The 23,983-nt window shown below is 44.1% G+C and overlaps 1 protein-coding gene across 1 annotated transcript in view; it reads right to left on the bottom strand.

Moving 5' to 3' along the window:
• Positions 1-10,696: 10,696 nt before the first annotated feature.
• Positions 10,697-23,983, bottom strand: part of mrc1a (mannose receptor, C type 1a) — a 158,169-nt gene continuing 144,882 nt past the window's right edge. The window contains 5 exon segments of the mRNA XM_051929229.1: positions 10,697-11,332; positions 16,858-16,893; positions 18,909-19,073; positions 19,202-19,318; positions 22,798-22,950. Coding sequence (XP_051785189.1) covers positions 11,091-11,332; positions 16,858-16,893; positions 18,909-19,073; positions 19,202-19,318; positions 22,798-22,950 — 713 coding nt within the window. The 3' untranslated portion in view covers positions 10,697-11,090.

The following is a 23,983-nucleotide window of genomic DNA, read 5'->3' on the forward strand; positions in this document are numbered from 1 at the left end:
ATATATATAGGCGGCATGGTGGCGCAGTGGGTAGCGCTGCTGCCTCGCAGTTGGGAGATCTGGGGACCTGGGTTCGATTCCCGGGTCCTCCCTGCGTGGAGTTTGCATGTTCTCCCCGTGTCTGCGTGGGTTTCCTCCTTGTGCTCCGGTTTCCTCCCACATTCCAAAGACATGCAGGTTAGGTGGATTGGTGATTCTGAATTGGCCCTAGTGTGTGCTTGGTGTGTGGGTGTGTTTGTGTGTGTCCTGCGGTGGGTTGGCACCCTGCCCAGGATTGTTTCCTGCCTTGTGCCCTGTGTTGGCTGGGATTGGCTCCGGCAGACCCCCGTGACCCTGTGTTTGGATTCAGTGGGTTGGAAAATGGATGGATGGATGGATATATATATATATATACACACACACACACACAGACAGACAGACAGACAGTATTATTTGTATAAAATGGATGCCAGCCCTTTAATTCGTTCGGGTGAAGGTCTCTGCCCAATCCGCTCTAACAATAATAAATAATAATAATAATAATAATAATAATAAAAGATTCTATTTAAGGCCTCGTTTCATATCCCGCAAGTCCAATTACATCGTTCAAATAAACAGAGACTGGTGGCCCAGGGGTCAAGCCACTTTCTGGAGTTCCCTTTTATAGCGCCTGTTGTCCCAAGCTGCTTCCTTTTAACTGGTGCAGTTAATCCTCAATGAAAGAAAAAAAGTCGGAGGAGAAGCGGCGCGTGAGAGCGCCAGAGATCTGCTACTTCAATGAAGGACTTCACTGCGGGTGCCACGACTTGTTGTTTTTCAGACAGCCGCAGTTCAAAGAGACGCGGGTTCAAACGGCAAGAAGAGCCAAGACGTTTCACTCCTGCTTATCATTAACAAAATGTTACCATCAGACGAGACTTTTGAAATCCTCCCTAAAAAGAGCACGGAGTCTGTTGGGGGACCGCAGTAAATGGCGACATGTTTAAATAAGACGGATGGCAGGGGGTCGACCGCTTTGAAACGCCGGTCTGTATATAGCGCCCTCCTCTGCCCGACAGTGCCGGCCAGCCTTTCCACTTGAAGTCCATCCCGGGGCACCTCCTTCAACAGGTGCCATATTAGGTCTCGATGACCCCGATTTTGCCATAGTTTACAATGCAGTGTCCTTCACGAGTCTCCAACGGATCTAAACAATCCATAAAAGTATCCCACGTCTGTTTCTTTAACATTTGCAAATCCCCGATTTCTGGCGTGGGGGCTCCAGTTTGTGTGGTCGACCCCCACCCTGAGTGCCTTTCTTCCATCTCGGCAGGGTCTTCCACTTGCGATCTCTGAGCTTGGCGAGATAAGGAAAAATGCGCTGCATCCTTAAAATAGACAGGAAAGCCGAGTTAAAAGCCCGAGTGTTTTTCACAGGAAGCTATTTCGGGCTATTTGGAAAGGCATTTTTGGTCTCTCAGATCGGACGTCTTTGCCTTATCGTGGCTGGCCGGGTTATCTGCTGCCCCTCACGACCATTATTCCCAGACTCGGCCTTCTTGTTCTTCTAACAGATTGCATGTTTTGCGTGGGATTTTTGGTTATCAGAGTCTTCGTGCTTCCTGCTCTGCCTCCGCTGCTGCCAGGATAAGCGTGCCTCACCACATCTTTCGTTGTTTTAATAAAAGGTGCTATATAAAATAGAATGTGATTCATATGGAGGTGCAATTCACTGTATTGACGACCACCTACAGATTGTTTTTTTGTTTTGCTAGTAATTTAATTTAACACTGCACTCGTTATGAAAGACGCAGTGGCGCTTTGGCTTGAAAATTCTTAGTGGAGCCGCACAGACTTGGAAGAGAGGCGTGGTAAAGGGGCGGGTCCATGGAGTGTCGTCACCAGAAGAGGTGGAGCCACTCTGAGAAGCCGTGCGGAGAGCCCGTTTGTACGCAAGTGAGTTTTCTGTTGTATTTATTCTCAATTTAAAATGTACTCCTTCTAAAAGTAACTTACATCCCATTCACAGAATCATTCATAGGCCCTTGTGCATTGCTGATAAGATTTGGACGCAGCTTTTGTGCTCTCCAGCGCATTTCACGGCATTCCTGATTTTCAGTTTTTAAACCTGTGGACTCGGAACAGGCACTGGAGCGAATCTCACTTCTCTAATTGTGTTCTTCGCCTGAGCAACATGAGGACAGAAGTCCGATAGAGCTGAAGGGGCGCATGCCAAACTCACAAGGGTCTACTGCGCTCTGCGAGCTATCTGAACCCGTTACACCCTCCGAATGTAACGCATAATATCTGCCAGTCTTTCCCACTACAATTTTATGTCAAAAAAGTATACCACAAGAAGTCCTTAAGCCCTGAGATCGAATGTCCATTCATACAAAACGGACTGGGGTGGCGCAGTGATTAGCGCGAATCCAGCGTTCTTACTTAAGAGTAGAGGGCCAGTCCTCTGTTGCGTAACAAGTCTGTAAAGAGGGAACTGAGTAAATAAAAATGTCATAATTATCTAGTGGACTGAGTCAAATACACGTCTAACAGGTGACACCCATTCCTCACAGGCTAACCCTCGCACGTTACTCAGACCACTGAACATGGAAGGCAGAGCCCGTCAATCCAATGAGGCGACACAGGTGTCATTCACCCTTTCTCTTTCTTCATCGTGTGAAGCACTTTGAGCTACATTGTTTGTATGGAAATGTGCTCTAGAAATAAATGTTGTTGTTGTTGTAGAAGGATTAGCTTTGTGAGGTGACACCTGAAAATAAAGGCGCTATAAACTCTGCTGATGACTGTGATGACTTCATAAGGCTTCAGAGTTCAGAAACATAACGCAATTAATATTCATACATTTAAGCTAAACATTTAGATGGTCTCAAAAAAATCAGCTAAGGGGCAGAGGCGTAGCGCCCGGGGACAACTGAAGATTTCGCGCCCCCTCCTGTTTGCCAAAATGAAATGGGGAAGTTTCGTAACATCAATTTGGCGCCCCCTGGGCGCAGCAATTGCCCCCCATCCCCCCCCCCCTCTAGCTACGCCACTGCTAAGGAGTCGCTTCAAATGGGCCCCAAAGCCGAAACTGAGAAGTGGAGGCTCCGTCTGTGCTCACCTGAGAGAACACTGGGGGTCCAAAGGCAACCAGCAGCAAGTCCAACGAACAGCGCACGCACTCCTAAAAGAAAGATGCTTCTAGATTAGAAATTGCAATTCATTTGGAAGACGGATGGATGGAGATTACTCAGGTCATTTCACTGCTTATGTTATTATATTACACTACATGGCACAACAGCGCCATCTGCTGAAGGGGCAGAGAGTTCACTGGAAAGACGCTATATAAATAAAAGACTTGTTGATTGGTAAGTCTGTACGCCATTTCTTCTCTACCCTGATACCACTGCGGTTGCCCCCCCCAAACGGTGTTATGGTCTTAATTTTATTTTTTCTTTCTATTAAACACCCACACACATAAAGCAGCAGGACACCAGCTGCCATTCAGCCATTGGAAATCAAAGAGTGACAAGTGACACGTTCTGCAGTGAAGATTCCCAATGCCAGCTAACTGTCCAGTGGCGTCATGTGGTGTGTCTCCTTTGCCAGGAGAACCACAGATGACCCCGCTGCTGGCTGAATACCCTGACCAGCCTGACCCTTCAACGATCAGCTGCTCACAATTCCAGTTCTGTTTCACTGGGTAAACAAAGTGGAATTCCCAAACTGAGGGTCCATCCATTTTCCAGTTCAGGTTCAGGGGAGCCAGAGCTAAAGATGAGGAAACAGAAACAAGGCAGGAGCCGGGCCTGCAGGGGGCGCCAGTCCATTAGCAAACACAATGCCTTGCACTGCTGCGGTGGGTTGGCACCCTGCCCGGGATTGGTTCCTGCCTTGTGCCCTGTGTTGGCTGGGATTGGCTCCAGCAGACCCCCGTGACCCTGTGTTCAGATTCAGCGGGTTGGAAAATGGATGGATGGATGGATGGATGCCTTGCACTGTGACAGTTCATGCTGTTCATAGGTGCCAACGTGGAGACTGAGATGACATCACGTCGACCCCACCAAGGCAAGATGTCCCCTTGGCTGCAGAGCTCTCCGTGTGGCGCCATCCCCACCTCAAGATGTTTGGCAGCAGATCCGCTCTGCTCTGAGCACCAGCACGCCTTCACCGAGGACTTTGCCATTTTAAAGTTAAATCCACAAAAGCTTCACAAATGTTGGAAGACCCATTAAGTAGACCCCCCATCACTTGATTGTCAAAGTATTTCTGCAGTGGGAACCCCAGCAGGTGAAACAGCAACCTTAGGGGGAGAAGAGACGGCAGTGGTGGAGACTTATCTGTCATTTTATAGCGCCTTTCATGGTGAACACCAACTTAGGCCCTTTACACCTACAGGGCAGCGAGTGTTTGCAGATATGAAGTGATTCACTCAGATCACATGGAGAGGGGAAGGTGGGGTCTACGCTCGTGACCATGTGACTTTATATATAGTGCCTTTCCATTGAGAACATAAACAGGTGACAACAGTGCAGTCTGCGTTGCAAACATCACCAGCTGACATGACTAGCTTAGTGAACGAGTGAAGTTCTTATCAAAATCCAACCAGGAGCCGCTGCCCAGACACGGTGACATCACAGTGACATCACATCACAGACCTCACATTTGAGTAAACCAGGCTGAAGCTGCAAGGGGCAACACCAGTCTCCGTCAGAATCAAGTGTCATGCTGAGACCTGACCTGAAGGGGGCGCTAGTGCAGGATATGAAGTTTAATGTCACAACTTGACAATGAACCTGCGTGAGGCACCACAAAGAGACGGCGTCCCCTTAAATGAATGACGGCTGTGAGATTTTAACTTCACTTTCATTTCCATTTATAGTACTTGCTTAGCAGACACTTTTATCCAAAGCGACTTACAAAACAATAACAACATAACGAAGGAAACATCACTCTAGGGTACTGTTTGGGAACAAGTGTGACAGGACAAGGGGACAAAATTGAGCCCAGAACAAGATGGCAGCTTGTTACACCTCCTTTGTTACAAGAATGTATCAAAGTCATTACAAATGAAACAGAAATTCATCAAACAAGAGGGTCTTCTCCAACACATTGAGGGAGTCACAAGTTCACGATAGAGGTGGGCAGCTCATTCCACCAGCCAAGAGTCTGGACTGAGATTTGATACCACACAGAGGTGGCACCACCAGTGGTCAAGAAGGAGCAGAGGACCTCACAAAGGTCTTCGTATCGACCACTCTGTAGGTGAACATCAAGGATTTGAACTTAATACCTGATGCTACAGGTGGTCAATGTTGTGATGTGAAAGGACATGTGCCCACCAGCGGCTTGTTGACCACCAGATGGATTTTGAATCATCTACAGCAGCTTGGTGACACACATGGTTGGTCCTCCTGTCAGTGGAGAGTTGCAGTCATCCAGACGTGACGAGACCAAAGCCTGGACCAGAAGGTGTCTGTCACACTCCATCATGTGAATCTCATCTTGTATGCAGTGAAAGAACAACTGACCATTGCAACATGGTCATTGAAGGACAGCTGGTCATCAAACACCACCCCAGTGTTAGCAAATGTGAGCCAAGCTGAACAATGAAGGGGTGCTGAATAGACGGACCAGCTGGCATGAGGTCTGTCTTTGCCAGGTTGAGCAGGAGATGATGCTCTTTCAACTGAGTTGCAGTGTCAGTGAGACATGCAGAGATTCTTCATGAGACCTTGTGGTCCTTCAAAGGGAATGATAGGACCAGCTGTGAATCATCAGCATAGCCCTGGTATTAGAAGACGTGGGGCTCTATGAGTGGGCCTGGAGAGGAGATGTTTACAGAGAAGAGGAGAAGACCCACCACCAAAACCTGGGGGCTTCCTCATGCTTGTCTGGTGCACACTTGACCTCCCTCCACACAGTAGGACCTGCTCAACAGGTAGGAGTCAAGCCACCTGAGAGCTGACCGAGGGATGCTAAGATCACAGATGGTGGCGAGACGGATCTGATGGCTGGCTGTGTCAAAGGTCGAGGAGAGATCTAGCAAGATGGCTGCAATGTGACAGTGACAGTGAAGAGAGACATCTTGGTGGAATGGCCCGCTCTTGAAAGTCTGATTGATTAGGATTGAGAAGAGAGTTCTGCAGAAGTAAAGAAGAGTCTTGGTGACAGGGGACACAGTCAGGTGTCTTGGACAGAAACGAGAGGAGAGAGACTGCATGGTTCTTCTGACGTACTTGAGACCAATTCTGGGGTTCAACGTTGGTCAAGAAACCCCAGAATTAGTAAGACAAGTGGCTACAGGACATGCCATTTCCATGCAGTGTTCTCCATGTTTTACCCAACCTTGTCCCTGAAGTAGGCAGTGGTCACCAGAGAGGATGGAGCTGCTCATCTGAGAAAGCCCAAAAGACTGGACGACCAGTGACCGGGAACGGACAGGGAAGGCCGCTGATGTAACTGGGTAGGCTGTTGAAGAAGATGGTCACATCTGGTCAGGCATGTACGATGGACAACGGGATCAGCAGCAAACGGGATCAGCAGGTGGCCATCTACCATCGGTGCTCAACACTATGCCACTCATTGTTCTGCTTGTGTGCCATTCCATGGCTCCCAGGGCTTTAGCTCCTGATCTTTGAGAACCCAAAACCAAGGTCCGCATCCCCTTCTGTGTTCTGACTTGCAAGGACAACTCACAAGAAACTCCAGAGGGAGCCCCCAACGACCCCCCAAAGGGCATATTTTTCAATCTAGTGTTGTACTTGGAGAGGACTAACGGTATCATCAGAAAGGGGCATAAGACCCTAATAAGTGCTAAAGCTATTGTGACGTACCTCCAGGTGCGAACTCGCCTTTCTGCCAATTGAGGGGTCGCAGCTAAAGCAGACACCTTGCGCCCCCAAATGAAGGACTGAATGGCTCACGGGTCCAGTGCGCGTAACAGGCGCTACATAATGCAAACGTGGACTTGTAGCCTACCCAGTAAACCCGAGGGACCCCGAAGCTGCTTTCGGGGTCGCGCCGTACAGATGCCCAGGGAGCGCCCAGGCTTTTTCTGTTGTTTGCCTGCCGAGTTGTGTGCCGCTTGTCTTCTTCTTCTTCTTTTTCTTCTTCGTCTCGTTTCCTCCTCCATCTCGCCCCCTCTTGACATTCCTCTCACTACAGGAGCTGAACCCTGGCCATGCCTGGCGGGGGGGTCCTGTGGATTTTCACAGCAAAGGAATGAAAAGGAAGCGCAAATGTAAACTAAAGGCTGCCGCTGAGCGGGAGCCAGAGGGCCACCTGGCGATGTGCGAGAATGGCCGCCCACCTTTGCGCTTTTCTACAGGCGGAGAGCGACGACGCGCACGGTGCTACCAAATCAAAGCCAGCGGCGTTTCGTTCATTTTTTTTTATTTAACGGGAGTCTTCGGATTTTTTTTTCCTGCCATAACTTGAGCGCAGCCGCCGGGTGTAGTCAGAGCGTCCTGCTGGAGCACGCGGGCCGCTTTACAGTTCAGCCACTAGGTGGCAACATTTCATTTGCGAATACCGTCCGAGTGCTCTTTAGGGAGTTTGTTCGCTTCGGTCGTTCTCTTCGTAGGACATCTTAAAGGCGTGATAGTAAAGGCGTCATATATTGAGCGCTTGAGTTCTTGTCATGTGAGTTTTTATGAAGGTGGCGCAGAGCGCTGGGCTGGAACGTTATTCATATAGAGTTGACGTCTCTCAGCGTCTACTGGGGTTTCGCTCCCACAATCCTATAGACTTGCAGGTCACCTGAAATGAATTAACGATTCCGAATCGACGCCGTGTGCGTGAGCGGACCTCGCGACGGTCTGACGCCCTCTGCTGGCCTGATAGTTATTTACCGCGTCCGAGAATGTTAACGTTTTTATAAAATGCGTCTCAAATCCGCAATGCCAGCCTGTGAAAAATATTTCGTAAAGTATCCAGTGTCTCAAAGTGAAAGACACTCCGTGCTGCTCAGCAGGCCATAATTGGTTTGTAAAGGGCTTCAGAGTTTTAAAACCTGAAATTAAGAGGACCTTTCAATACGCCATATCATGAAGAAGTGTAGCAAAATGAACCCTTTGATTCGACTCCAATGCCTGTGTTACACCTCACTGAAGAAGGGGCCTGAGTCACCTCTAAAAAGTACAAGGGGTCACGTTACTTCTCACTGCCTCCATAAATGGCTGACACGGTACGTCACACAACTGCCACAAAGTGTCACAAAGTGATGACGGGCAGCGGGGCTTTGGGACAGCTTAGCTATGAGATTTGTGCAATGGCCTCCTCTCGTATGTCAGATTTCTTACGTGCTTAGGGAAGCTGAACAGCGGCGGGTGACTAGGAGTTTACCGGATTACTTTTTATTAAGTTAGATTTATTAGATAAAGGCTGTTGGTCAAGTGTGATGTCATGGGGGTAATGATGGGATGGGCGTAAACAATGCAACGGGTTTAATGAAAGCCATTGACTTTGCACTTACTGTGAAAGGAGCTATATAAACGAAAGACGGCTTTTTACAGCGCTTAATGGTCACTACTTTAAATGTGTGGCTTTGAAAAGGCCTGAACAGAATGCCAAGTGCTTATTAGGAAAGGCGCTATGAAATAAAGAATGAACGATAGTGTGTGGCAGTGGGTACCTTTAAGAAATACCATTCGGTATTTGCTTCTTTTCTACAGAGCACTTTATATTGGTGCTCATTTTAAGGACCCGGTCTACGGGTGGGCAGTGTGGCATACTGGTTGAGACTTTGGACTTCAAGCCCTGAGGGTGTGGGTGCAATTCCTGACACTGTGGGACCCTGAGGAAGTCACTTCACCTGCCTGTGCTGCAACTGGAAAGAAATGCAACCGATTGTAACTCACACATTGTAAGTTGCCTTGGATGAATGCGTTCAGAAAATCTGTCTATCATAATACCTTATTGATCTGTCTGAGTTATATACTGCCTTTCACATATATCTATACATTATATAGTGCCTTTCACCTCTCAGTCATAAAGAGCTTATCAATCTTATTATATAGTGCCTTTCACATCTATCTATTATTTAGTACCTTTTATATCTATCTACCTGAGTTATAAAATGCCTTTCACATCTATCTACTGTATACATTATATAGTGCCTTTCACATCTTTGTCATATAGTGCTTCTCAATTTTTCTTATAGACTGCCTTTCACATCTATCATATAGTGTCTTTCACATTTATCTATACATTATATAGTGCCTTTCACATCTATCATATAGTGTCTTTCACATCTATCTATACATTTTATAGTGCCTTTCACATCTATCATATAGTGCCTTTCACATCTATCATATAGTGTCTTTCACATCTATTTATACATTATATAGTGCCTTTCACATCTATCATATAGTGCCTTCCACATCTATCATGTAGTGTCTTTCACATCTATCTATACATTATATAGTGCCTTTCACATCTATCATGTAGTGTCTTTCACATCTATCTATACATTATATAGTGCCTTTCACATCTATCATATAGTGTCTTTCACATCTATCATATAGTGTCTTTCACATCTATGTAAACATTATATAGTGCCTTTCACATCTATCATATAGTGTCTTTCACATCTATGTATACATTATATAGTGCCTTTCACATCTATCATATAGTGCCTTTCACATCTATCATGTAGTTTCTTTCACATCTATCTATACATTATATAGTGCCTTTCACATCTATCATATAGTGCCTTTCACATCTATCATATAGTGTCTTTCACATCTATGTATACATTATATAGTGCCTTTCACATCTATCATATAGTGTCTTTCACATCTATCATATAGTGTCTTTCACATCTATCTATACATTATATAGTGCCTTTCACATCTATCATATAGTGTCTTTCACATCTATCATATAGTGTCTTTCACATCTATCTATACATTATATAGTGCCTTTCACATCTATGTATACATTATATAGTGTCTTTCACATCTATCATATAGTGTCTTTCACATCTATCTATACATTATATAATGCCTTTCACATCTCTGTCATATAGTGCTTCTCAATTCTATTATATAGTGCATCTATCTATCTATCTATCTATCTATCTATCTATCTATCTATCTATCTATCTATCTATCTATCTATCTATCTATCTATCTATCTATCTATCTATTATATAGTGCCTTTCATATCTATCTATCTATCTATCTATCTATCTATCTATCTATCTATCTATCTATCTATCTATCTATCTATCTATCTATCTATCTATCTATCTATCTATCTATCTATCTATCTATATAGTGTCTTTCACTAGTCTATTATGTAGTACCCTTCATATCTACCTTTCCTCTTATGCATTTACCTACCAATAACGACAGAGTGACGAATTTGTTAGATTCATCTGATGTTCATATTTGAACTCTTTTCCTTTTTTATGGAGGAACAAAAACACAATGTTCTTCCAGCATGCATTATTATTATTATTATTATTATTATTGTATTCCATACACGTATGAATTTGGGTCATTAAGGGACTACTTAAAGCCTGGGCTGGCTGACAGCAGCACAAGTTCAGGAGCCACGGGGTCCGCACTAGGAGTGAAGCCACAGGAGGGTGGCAGAGGCCACCAGGGGTACACAGATGGCATCCGGATCCAAACATGAGAGCCATAAAGCTCAGCCTTCCTGCATGTTGAGTGAATTAATTTTGATGACACATAAAAACACAAACGTAAATAAATGAGGACGGGACGGCTGCTTTTGGGTTTGTGAAATGTCATTTTATACCCCAGAAAGAAAGCACATAACATGAGATATTTTACAGAGGAGATGTTGATTAATGTGTGAGATTTTTGTAACGCTGCTGTTATATGATGTCCCATAATGGAGAGCAGCATGTTAAAGAAATCATTAATATTTCAGAATTTTACCTGCATTGTACACAACGCATCCAAGGCACAACAAATAATAAATTCCACATAAGGTTCAATCGGCCCCTCTGGATGTGACCCGTGTGGGGCGGTGGGCTCTGAAGCCGGGCGTGTGGCCGTTTCACAGAAGGCTTTGCTGGCGGCTGCTCATGTTGCCCGTTAATTCTGCATTTCTTGATTGTCTTGTGAAAACATTTACATGTCCATGGATTGTCCCTTTATTTAGAAAGTCGCGTGTTCGTTTTGCTCAATGTTGGCCACCAGGACTTTTGTGTCTTGCGTTCCGAGGGAGGTCTCCGAGTTAAAGTACAGAGTGTTGTCGAAGTTGCTCTCGTTTATCGCTGGTAAGTGCCGCCGTTTGTAAACGAGGAAGGCCGCCAGTCCCGCTGCTGTTAGAATGAGGATCAGCACGCCCACCACGATGCCCGAGTAACTGTGTGAAGGCTTCTCTTCGGGCTTCTGAGCTGAAAATGCAAAAAAAAAAACGACACAAGACTTCAATAAGTCACTTAGGACTGGAAACAAAGTCGACATGAAGTTTGGGACAGCAGGGAATGGACACAGTGGGAGAAGCCAAGCAGCCCTTTAAAGGAAAACTCCACCAAAAAATGATCTTTAGTATCCATCTCTTACCTCTTGTGGAGAACGGAGATAACGAAACAGGGGCGACGTAATGGACATCAATGGGTGTTAAGACTGCACAACAGCAAACCGTATCAAAATGTCCATGATAGCAAAATCTGACGTTAATTCATCCAGTCGAATTCTCACAATGTGAAGGTGTGAAAGAACTTATGTGCGTCCAGTCCGTGTCGTCTCACATTAATGAGAACAGACCATTTATCCCAACAAGCTCTTCCAAAATAACACCAAGTTGAGATCTGAAGTAGTGGTCTGCACTTCCACAGGACCCAATGCAATTGGCTGGGCCACCGGGCTGATTTTCAGTTTTGCAGGCGGCCAACACCCGTGTGCATGCGGGAGGTCGAGTCTGGGAAATGAAATTTAGTACAGAACTGTATACTGTAGACGTTATAAACCGGTGGTTTATAAAAACAAACAACGGTTATCGAATGAAACTCGAGACAGAGACAGACACATGTAAGTTCCTGCTGTAGCCACACGTTGTTTCGAACCTTCATTAGTAAGAAAGTCGTACAATTCCACGGCCTTATCAATCCACACAAAAACTTATAATCACTAGTTCCCTATAAGTAAGGACTGAATAATTATCTAACCCTATTCTTATATTAATTTTTGCTCCAAAAGATGCACTAGGGCTTATGTTCAGGGGATATCTTATATTCATTCATGTACAACAATACCATCCATCCATCCATTATCCAACCCGCTATATCCTAACTACAGGGTCACGGGGACAGCAATATACGTTTATCCAAATACAGTCGCGTCATCTTCTTCCGGAACTTCGTCATAGCTCTCCACATTCAAACCCTGAATTTCTTGCTACTCCAGCTCGATGTGCGCGCTTCGATGTTTGATGAACGGTTCGATGTGTTGAAGCACAATGCCGACATACAGATGTATTCATGTTGTATTACATTCAAGCGTCGCATATTCCCCAAAGTAATGACAAGATACATTCTAAAAGTCTCCCATACCATCTTCTGTGCCATCTTTTTTTTTTTTTTTTGCACCTTCACAATGCCATCAGAATGTACGGCGGCGTATTTGAGCCACAGAGAAAAATAAATAAGGACATAACGAAAATGTCTATTTTGTGATTAAAGTGGAAATTTCGTCTCTAACTTCGAAATGTCCTCTTCCATCCCGTAGTTTACTTTATCATTAAAGCAGAGGGTCGTAGACGTCATCCTAAAACCGACCCATGTTGTTAAATCGCTACGCGCTTCTGGAGCTTCCTCCTATGTGACAGCAGCGGCAAGCAGTAATAGATCGCCACACAGAACAGGGACGTTCTTAGGCATACGCCAACTGCGCATCTGCGTAGGCCCCCGACCCGGCCCCGACTTACAATTTGAGGGTCTGAGGCCCCTGTCACGCCCCTGGCACTGTAGCCGTCTGTGCCAGTCCCAGGAAATTCAGTTCAGCGCATCTCTTAATAATAATAACAATTCTTTGCATTAATATAGCGCTTTTCTCACTACTCAAAGCACTCAGCAATTGCAGGTTAAGGGCCTTCCTTGCTCAAGGGCCCAACAGAGCAGATTCCTGATTGGCATTTTATGGGATGCGAACCGGCAACCTTCTGATTGCCAGTGCAGATCACTTAGTCTTATTAACAATGGTGATTTATTATCCAAATTGCAATCTTCACCTAAATCCTTAATAATATTGTCATGCCGTCGTAACTTTGCCAAATGCACTATAGCAAACGTTAGCTTTAGAGATTTGTTTCGAATTCATTCAGAGAGATCCCCATAAAATCATGAAATATCCCAATATTACCGGCCTTAACCAGATCCAGAACAAAATCAATATTTACCACTCTGCATACACACAAGCGTACATGTAGGCCTACTGGTCATCTAAGGCCTTTTCCGGACGTTTTATTAGAACACCTTCATGAGCTCCCCCCAGACCCCCCCACCATCTGGGGCCTGCACATTTGTGAACCGCGTAAGGCCCCCAAACTGCTAAGAACAGCCCTTCACAGAACACATTACATTTATCCATCCATCATCCAACGCACTATATCCTAACTACAGGGTCACGGGGGTCTGCTGGAGCCAATCCCAGCCAACACAGGGTGCCAGGCAGGAAACAAACCCCGGGCAGGGCAGCACATTACATTTATGATATTCCAACTCTCTGCACATTTGGAATTCTTAGATTTCTACTTGATATCACTTTCATGATGAAATGCATTAAAATATGTACTGTATGTGACATTTTGCAGATACATCGTTAACTTTGTTTAAATAGTGAATACAGTTAATAGTTACATATATGGGGTGGCACGGTGGCAGAGCGGTAGCACAGCTGTCTTTCAGGGAGTCACTGAAGCTACAATGACTCGAGTGTGTGTGTGTGTGTTTGTGTTCACCTTGCGATGTGCTGATGTCCTGTCCAGGGATTTTGTTTCTGTCTTGTGCCGATGTTGCTGGATTGGGCGCATCCGCGAATTGATGGATGTAATCATTAAACATCCTTTTCAGAGGTGTCCTCGGAATTTAATGGATGTTTTGGGCACACGCGTCACATCCTGTGAAGTATAAATCTGGCCTTAAGCTACTTACTTTTCAACTGATGATCTTGATAGGGCTTATTTTTGGGGAAGCACGGAATATAAACTAATCTGAACTACAAATAAATGACATTAAATAAATTAACTGAACATAGAAACATTAGGGTGGCACGGTGGCGCAGTGGGTAGCGCTGCTGCCTCGCAGTTAGGAGACTCGGGTTCGCTTCCCGGGTCCTCCCTGCGTGGAGTTTGCATGTTCTCCCCGTGTCTGCGTGGGTTTCCTCCCACAGTCCAAAGACATGCAGGTTAGGTGGATTGGCGATTCTAAATTGGCCCTAGTGTGTGTGTGTGTGTGTGGGTGTGTTTGTGTGTGTCCTGCGGTGGGTTGGCACCCTGCCTGGGATTGGTTCCTGCCTTGTGCCCTGTGTTGGCTGGGATTGGCTCCAGCAGACCCCCGTGACCCTGTCTTCGGATTCAGCGGGTTGGAAAATGGATGGATGGTGTGTGTGTGTGTGTGCACCCTGTGGTGGGCTGGCGCCCTGCCTGGGGTTTGTTTCCTGCCTTGCACCCTGTGTTGCCTGGGATTCGCTGCAGCAGACCCCCGTGACCCTATAGTTGGGATATAGCGAGTTGGAGAATGGATATATATATATATTCACGGCATTCGAAGTCTGTGTCACAATCTGATTGTATGGGTGGTTACCTACCAGGTAACGCTTGTGGTTGGCCAGCAATCTGCTAACATCCGCCATGGTGCCCTCAGTTTGTGAAGAGCAGATCATAGAATGGTTGAAAATAGTTTACTGTCAAATAAATGCAAAGAGTACGCGAATATATATATATATATATATATATATATATATATATACATATATATATATATATATATATATATATGTAGATATGTACTGTATATACTGTATATGTGTGTATATATATCTAGATATGTACTGTATATATATGTACATATGTAAATATATATGTGTATATATGTGTCTGTGTGTATATATATATATATGTGTGTATTTATGTATGTGTAGATATATGTTGATATGTGTATATATATATATATATATATATATATATATATATATATATATATATATATATATTATATATATTTATATATATATATGGATGTGTATATGTATATATGGATGTGTATATGTATATATATATATATATATGTGTATATGTAGATATATATGAGTATATGTAGATATGTGTATATATTTATATATTTATGTGTGTGTGTGTGTGTATATTATTATATATATAAAAGATAGCAACACTCATAACAATGACAACACAATTACATTGACAATCATGTTACATTATTTTTAAAATGTTTCCTTTTCTTTTTCATAACCTCTGTAACACACTACTTCTCCGCTGCGAACCGTGGGTATTTTGCTATATATATCCATCCATCCATCCATTTTCCAACCCGCTGAATCCGAACACAGGGTCACGGGGGTCTGCTGGAGCCAATCCCAGCCAACACAGGGCACAAGGCAGGAAACAATCCTGGGCAGGGTGCCAACCCACCGCAGGCTATATATATATATATGTATATATATATATGTATATGTATATGTATATATATATATACGTATATGTATATATATGTGTATGTATATATATGTATGTGTATATATATATATATATATATATATATATGTGTATATGTATATATATATATATATATATATGTATATATATGTATATGTATGTGTGTGTATGTATGTGTGTATATGTATGTGTATGTGTGTGTGTGCATATAGTACAAGTAGTAGTGTGTTAAAGAGGTTATGAAAAAGAAAAGGAAACATTTTAAAAATAATGCAACATGATTGTCAATGTAATTGTGTTGTCATTGTTATGAGTGTTGCTGTCATATATATATATATATATATATATATATATATATATATATATATATATATATATATATGTATATACAGTATACAGTTCTGTACTAAATTTCATTTCCCAGACTCCCGCATGCATATGGGTGTTGACAGCCTGCAAAACTGAAAATCAGCCTGGTGCCCCAGCCAATTGCATTGGGTCCTGTGGATGTGCAGACCACTACTTCAAATCTCAACTTGGTGTTATTTTGGAAGAGCTTGTTGGGCTAAATGGTCTGTTCTCATTCACAATCATCATGTGTTTAGGACCACCAAAACAAGAGAGGCTTGTCTGTCCATTGTCTTGTGTTCATCATACAATGTCAGCATGGAAACTGGAGGAGGAGGGGGCTAATTAAACGCGGCCTACCGGGCCCCAGAGTCTTCAGGCAGCACATTAAATGACTGTCAGCATGCAGTAAGCGCAAGTTACTTTGGAAATTTTGAAAGTGTGCTGAGAAATAATGGAGTGGTCATGTAATCTGTTATCCCCTGGTCGTGTAATTTGACATCCACAAGATACGGCAACTGCAGGCATTAAGTGTGACAGGCTCTAGAAGTAAAAATCAAGTCATGTGCTGCTGGTTTACCTGATAAAAAAACAACATTTTGGGGTGGAGAATTCCTTTAAGAGCTTAGAAACAATAGTAACAAACAACCCACATTCTATCCACCATATGGCACTGCCGTGATGCAACAAACACCACAGATCTGATCCATTCATCTGTCCAGGATGCCCATCAATTTGGCTTCTCTATTCTAAGTACAGGATGTCCATTTTATTTTTGCTCAGGCTTTTCTTCTCACTTTTAAGCACTGAACCCCCCAGCTCTACCCTCGAGGTGTCGCTTCCTATGGAGACGACACATCAGACTGAAAGGTGAAATCGTTCAAACCCAATGGCACTTACCTTCTGGCTTCTGGGGCTTCTCTGTTTGTTCAATGGCTGTAAAAGAAGCAAAGTGAAAACAAGTCAGTGTGAGACACCTGCCATCGGTGGACAGCTTGGGTCAACAGTATTGTCACCTTTGCATGTTAAGATCAGTCACGTCATGATGTCATTATCTGTCCAGTTGTCATAGACAGAATTACACAAATATATATATTTTTTTGTTTTAATGATTCATGTTTTTGGATGTTCAGAACTTAAGTCTGGTCTTGCTTTGATTTCATTTCGATGATGTCATTCATTTTTAAATTTATCTTTTTGTTTTGCAGCAACACCAGTTCATTTTTTCCGGGGAGGCTTTTCATGGTACCTGCAGGGCTGGAGGCTGTGACACGTGACACCATCAGCCTGCCGGCATCAAAGGTCAGCTGTGTGTACTTCCATGTAGGGGAGGATTGCAGAGATTGTGGAAAAGAAAAGTTTTTTCCTTCAATTGTGTCAGGGAAATAAATGAGAACTTGCTTTACATTTTGGGTCATGGTGGAGCTCATCTAAGAGGCCAAGTGTTAAGAAGCGTGTTGACGGATGAAGGCCTACGCCTGTGTGCACAGTGAACCGCTAATGCACAAGGTATGTGTTAAGTGACTGTTACGGTTTATGGAAATTTTTATTTTGTGTGTTATTTTCATGTTGCTTTACATATCACAATCCACGACTGTTGAAAAGGCAATATATTATTTATGTGTTGTATCCATTCAATTAGTTGTAGTCCACCTTGATTTATTAGTTATTGTGATTGGCCTGCGCTGAGTTGGAACTTGGCCAATCACAGGGCTTCACTTTGAACCTTATAGATTAGTTTGGTGGCGTCTGAGCAGTAGAGTAGGAGCTTCGGTTAAATGTAAAAGTTTGCGTAATTAATTATAAAGTAAGTTGAATTTAATTGTTTATCCTTAAAGTATATTGTTTATGTGTTTAAATTTGTAATTTGGTTATATATATATATATATTGTATATAAGATGGCGCGAGATTACCGAAGGCTTTATAAACCATAAGCAGAATTGTAAAGTCAATCCTGAATGACACAGGTAACCAGTGTGGTGACATCAACACTGGGGTGATGTGCTTAGATTTCCTTATATTCCAAATCGTAACCTTAGATCCTCAAATGAGGATGTGCTTAGAATCCCAAGAGCTAAACTTAAAAGAAGTGGTGAGGCGGGTGGGTGGCCTTCTGCTGTTATGTACCTCAAATCTGGAATAGCCTGCCAATAGGAATTCTCCAGGCTGATACGGTGGAGCCCTTTACAACATGGCTGAAAACACATTACTGTAACATGGCTTTCTCATAACTTCATTTTAATTTAATCCTGATGCTCTGCATATTCAATTAATTACCATAACTATTCCTGGTGGCTCCACACTACATACTAACCCCTACTCTCTCTTCTGTTCTTTTTACGGTTTTCTGTGGTGGCAATCTGCACCGCCACCACCTGATCAAAGTACCGTGATGTCCCTCCATTGATGGATTAAAGGCCAGAAGTCTACTTGACCGTCATCATCAAGTCCTTCCATGAGAACCCTGAATACCATCAGGACTGTTAGGTAGAATGCCTAGAGAGGGCTGGCTGGGTGGTCTCGTGGCCTCGGACCCCCTGCAGATTTTATTTTTTTTCTCCAGCCGTCTGGAGTTTTTTTTTGTTTTTTCTGTCCTCCCTGGCCATCGGACCGTACTCTAATTCTATGTTAATTAGTGTTCTCTTATTTTAATTGTTCTCTTTCTTTATCATGTAAAGCACTTTGAACTCTATTATTTGTATGAAAATGTGCAACAGAAATAAATGTTGTTGTTGTTGTTGTCACTTCCAGTTCCGGCCGCCGATGACCTCACTTCCTCTGCCTGCCATTTTGTCTCCTGTATCTCAGCTCTGTCTTGAACTCACTGCTTTTCCCTGATCCCAACTTTCATTTTACAGGGTGGTTACCCCAAACCTTTTTTATGGCGTTTGTGCTTTCTGTTGACAACGGCCATTTGTGTTGCTCAGTCTGTCACTTATCTCCCACTTACTTTTTGCCGTTTTACAGATGTATCCTCTGTACGAATTGCAGTTCATGTTATTCCACTTGCCGCTGCTTGAGAAAATCTCCACGCATTCTTCTTTGTGCCTGGAGGGCTCCCCGTTGTCCCAGTTTACATAATCTACTACGGTGTTGTCGATCCACAGCCAGGAGCCTGGAAAGAGACAGACAGCATCAGTAATCCCATAACCTTGGAGGCTGCAGCATGGCCTTCAGTGCTCGCGCCGCATCTCCTTGAGTTGTGAGTGTTTGCAGTTAGTCAACCAGCAGGAGTCCAATTACCGTCGATGTTCTTGTACATTCCTATCCAGAAGGACTTGGCCTTGTCATGCAGGATCTCAATGCTTTTTTCAACGAACATGGCCTCCATTGGATCTTCAATGCTGAGTAGGTTGCCCCCTGTTAAAAGAACACAACACGTCACATCCTCCAGCCCATGTATATCTAGGGGTCCTTAGAGACAACCATTAACTGGTATTCGTGTTAAGAATGTGGCCGCTCCACTTTCATCTGGTGTAGCCGTGCAAAGCAGCGATCGCGTGTGCTCCTCGGTCATAACACTCTGAAAATTCGCTTTTAAGTGTTTCAAAGAGTAAAGCCGTTTTAATCGAGCTTAGTTCAAACGGGGTCACAAAACATACCCTTGACGCAACTGTCATTAATATAATGGATGGTAGCAGATATGAAAGAGGCTTTCTCCAAATTTTCGTTCCACATATCACGGGTGTGTGACAGCAAACCCATAATTGCTGACGGTCTCTAGCATGTCACATACGATATCCTTCTGCTCTTGTTGGCCTTTTTGACCATGTGCCACGCTACAGTCGTCAGATGGGGCAGACTCTCCTTAAACTTCAGACTTTCCAGGTTTGGCTGCCATGTCAAGGTACTGCTCAATAACAATACAGCCCTGTCGACATGTCACATCCTCCAGCCCATTTACATCTAGGGGTCCTTAGAAGACAACCATTAACTGCTGTAAGAGACACAGCTCAACCCGGCCGGTACGACCCTGAGATAGAAGGACGTGGGAAGGCAGCTGTTTTAGGACACTGCTACATGGCAGCATCCCTGGACTGCAGCAGTGCCCCAGATTCCCTCAGGGCATCATGGGACATGGAGTTCGGCAACACAGCCTTGCTGGGTACCGTGGCTGCCGTCAGGTAATGCTGTGGGAAGATGGTGGGAGACGAAGTTCTCACCTAGCCTGGGAAATACTAGTGGATCACGAGGATAGAAGTGACGAAGTACTTCTGGGCTGATCAAAAACTTGATGGCAGGTGACATGGATGGAAGAGCAGAAGCACTTCTGGGTCAAGGACTATATAAAGGACTGCGGAACACCCAGTAGGAGGGTGGGAGTCAGGAGGAGGTGGACAACGCTTGCTGGGAAGTGTGGAGGAGAAAGAGAGAGAAGAACATTGTGCTTATTGTGTTTACTTGATTGTCTACTGTGGCTGTGGTGCTTGGAGGGCACTTTATTAACAAGAAAAAGAATGAAAAAGAACTTCTTAGTGCTTTCACTTGGTGTCCTGCGTGTCTGTCTGTTGGGTTTAAGGGGCAACAGTGACCCCTAGTGTCTACACTGCATTAAATGAAAAGTAGAGATGGCATAACTTATTTTCTGGTGCATAATCCTCTTCCTTCTGCTTGGTTTTCTACATTTTAATTGAAACACTTCACCCTCATGTCTGCTGAGTTTCTAATTTTAAAAATCACCGACCTCAGAGAAGGTCCACTAACTCTGCCTACTGCTTCACCAACTGCCGCTCCTGCCTCTGATTTCTTTTAGGGGCCTGCCATCAGTCCCAGGGGTCATCAAGAGGCATCACCCTCAGCACGTTACACAGCAGATTCAGGAATTCTTCAGACGTCGTCACTTTCTGCACACTGGATTGTGTTGGCGATTTCATTTTATTATTTAATTTAATTGGTCAATCTCCACTCCATAGTCCATAATGACAAAACAGAAAGATGTCTCCGGAAAGGTTTGCAAATTTATTAAGAATTCAAAACCGAAATCTCTCATTCGTTGAAGTACCCTGACCCTTTGCTGTGTGCTCAGGTGCAGTCACCTTCGATGTATCTAGTTGTGGACCACCGGGGCGCGTACAGCTGCCCTAACCCGACACAGACAGGCAGACATCAGTTCCAGTCCCACACACACAGAGTACCTTTCTCTGCTCCCCATAGCACAGTCCATCCTTCATCTTCCAATTTCCAGTCCTTCTGCCTCCACTCCTCTTCCTCCCGACTCTGGCTCACCGAATGGAGTGATGATGGCCCTGGGAGTGTTCCAGGTGGTTCATTAATCAGACCAGGTGTGGTGAGGGCTCTGCAGCTCCTCCATGGTGGTCCCCATTCAACCCAACAGGGCTGTGCCAAACTCCAACTCCCTGCATGCCCTGCCAGAATCCATGGTGCCACAGCCGCTCAGCTGAGCTGCCTTCTGGCATCCCGGAGAAGGTATTGCACTGCCCATGCTCTCTCTCATGGTCCTATCATACAGTTGGTGTTCTGGCCAGGTAATGGCCGTGACAGCCCATCACCCTAGAAACTTACGAAATTTGACAAACAAGAGCAGACCATTCAGTCCACCGAGCCCGTTTTAATTTCATTAATGGCTAAGCTGTCCCCAAGATGTCTTTCAGATTCTTCTTAGAGGTTACTGAGGTTTCTTCTTCAGTGCCATGTCCCCATAGTTTGTTCCTGAGTCCCACAACTCTTTCCATAAAGAAGTGCTTCTTGGCGTGCGCTCCCCCTTAATTTCCATTGATTTCCTTGAGTCCATGAGTCACACTTAATGCTGAAAGAATGTTATTGGATCGGCCTTACTTTACTGCAGTCCACCTGTGGCAAATTGAACGGATTGAACGTCACTTAGAAAGGCACACAGCAAGATAGGACAAAGAACAAGTCATTCAAGTCCTAGGAACTCTCTGTAGACCTCCACGATCAAACTGTCGTGAGAGGGAGATCAGGTCAAGGAGATAAAGCCATTTCTAAAGTGTTCCCTGGAGCACAGTGGCTTCAAGGGATGTGAAATGGAAGACGTCTGGAATCACTAGGAGTGTGGGCTACTAGGGTGATGGTTCAATGGCCTGAAACATACGGTCATGACAATTCTGGAGTGGCTTGTTGACAACTTTCTGCATGTCCTTGAGTGGCCCAGCCAAAGTCCATAGACCCCCAAAGAAGGTGTGTGGAGAGACATGAAGATGGTAGTGCATCCAATTTAACAGATCCTGAGAGGATTGACCAGGAAGAATGAGATCAACTACTTAAATCCAGGTGTGCAAAGCTTATCAAGAAGACATGGAGTTGGAATAGCTACCACTGGGTCTTCTTCAATGTGCTGAATGATGGGTCTCAATGCTTACATAAGTGAGAGATTTCAGTTTTTAATACAATTGCAAAGCTTTCTGAAAACTCGTTTTCAATTTGTCATTTTGAGTATTTGAGAGTAGACTGATGGGCAAAAAAGTCAAATCTATCAGTTTAAAGTGACGCCAACGACACAATAAATTGTGCAGAAAGTGACGGGCCGTGAAGACTTTCTGAATCCAGTGCATGGTGCAAACAGGCAACGGTAGTCGTGTTTTACGTCACCTCCATACAAACCTGCATTCTGTCCACCCAGACCTGTGATGGATGACAGGAGTCTTTAAGTGCCTCTCAGGTAACGGCGCCCCAAACAACAACAGCACCTAAAGACATTAAGCCCCATTCCAGTCCAAAAAGGTTAAGACTATCATGATTTTTGAATGAGTTTTTCCACCTGGTATCCCAACACTTCTTCAGTCCTCTTTATGAGTTCTGTTCACATCCTTCAAACACAAAATATAAAAGAATGCAAAGAAAAGAAGAAAAGTTCTCACCGCTACGTAAGCACTCCACAGAAGCATGGGCCCAGTTCTCTATAGAGGAGGACTGAAATAAATAGCAATGACCACGGAAGGGAACCCACACTTTCTTCTTCTTTGGATCAGGACATTTTCCGGGAAGTTGTGCTGGTTCAGTTGGAGCAATTTCTGGATTTGGAAAAAAACAAATTAAGGTATTAAAGAAGTGCCTTTTAAATTAGTCGGACCACTCTGCTGATAAACTGGACTTCAGCAGGGCCGTCTTAATGCACGGGCACGTGGGGCAGTTGCCATGAGCATAGGGGGCCCAAGTTTTTTCGGATACCCATATATGTTTCTGTTTTGCTACCAAAACAGGGGCCCCAGTGCTCTACTCTACATGGGGGGCTTATGATGCTATTAAGACAGCCCTGTTTCCGGATGTTCCATTAATCACCGCTCAGGAAAAGTGGAATACACTTATGGGCTGATCACTGGGCATCTGACATGCATCTCCCACAGGTATGAAAAAGGAATCCGTACCCACCTGACCTGAAATAAAAAGATAAAAGTACTGACCCAAACCTGCACTTTTAGCAATGACACCCAAAAACATCGGACCATTAACTCAGTTAGCATTTACTGAAATATCGGAGGCGTTCAAATGAGGCTACTGTGGCCTACACAGTTCATGAAACAGAAAACGGGGGGACAAAAAGGCCATGAGACGCTCGTCTTTACACGTCAGTGAGTGGATTTAAACAAATTCAACAGAACGTTACTCAGGTCTCACCAAATTAAAGAGGAGCCCTGTTTACATATTCTGCATGTTGACATTTGCTTTCCTTTTATAATGCTGTGAAGATAATAAAATGTGAAACAGTAAAGAAAAGGACAGTCCTCTTCTAGCATGTCTCTAAGAGGCCTCCATAGCCGTACCGGCACTAACTGGAAAAATGGTATAAAAATCGAAAGTAATTACAATGGAGGGGTTTTTCTTTTAATTGAATGAGGGAAGATGAACAGAATCAAGAAGCCGAAGTCAAAGCCGATAAGGACTTTTGTTATTTTCACTCTACGTTAGGGTGGCCAGACGTCCAGGGCCGGATTTATATGAAAAGAGGCCCTAGGCTATTCCACTTATGAGGCCCTTTCACCTTCCATTTTTAAGTTTGTAAATTACATGAGAGATAATAAAATACGTAATACGCGTTGATCTTAA

Source organism: Erpetoichthys calabaricus, chromosome 6 (assembly GCF_900747795.2).
Source record: "Erpetoichthys calabaricus chromosome 6, fErpCal1.3, whole genome shotgun sequence".
In the NCBI taxonomy this organism is placed as follows: Eukaryota; Metazoa; Chordata; class Cladistia; order Polypteriformes; family Polypteridae; genus Erpetoichthys; species Erpetoichthys calabaricus.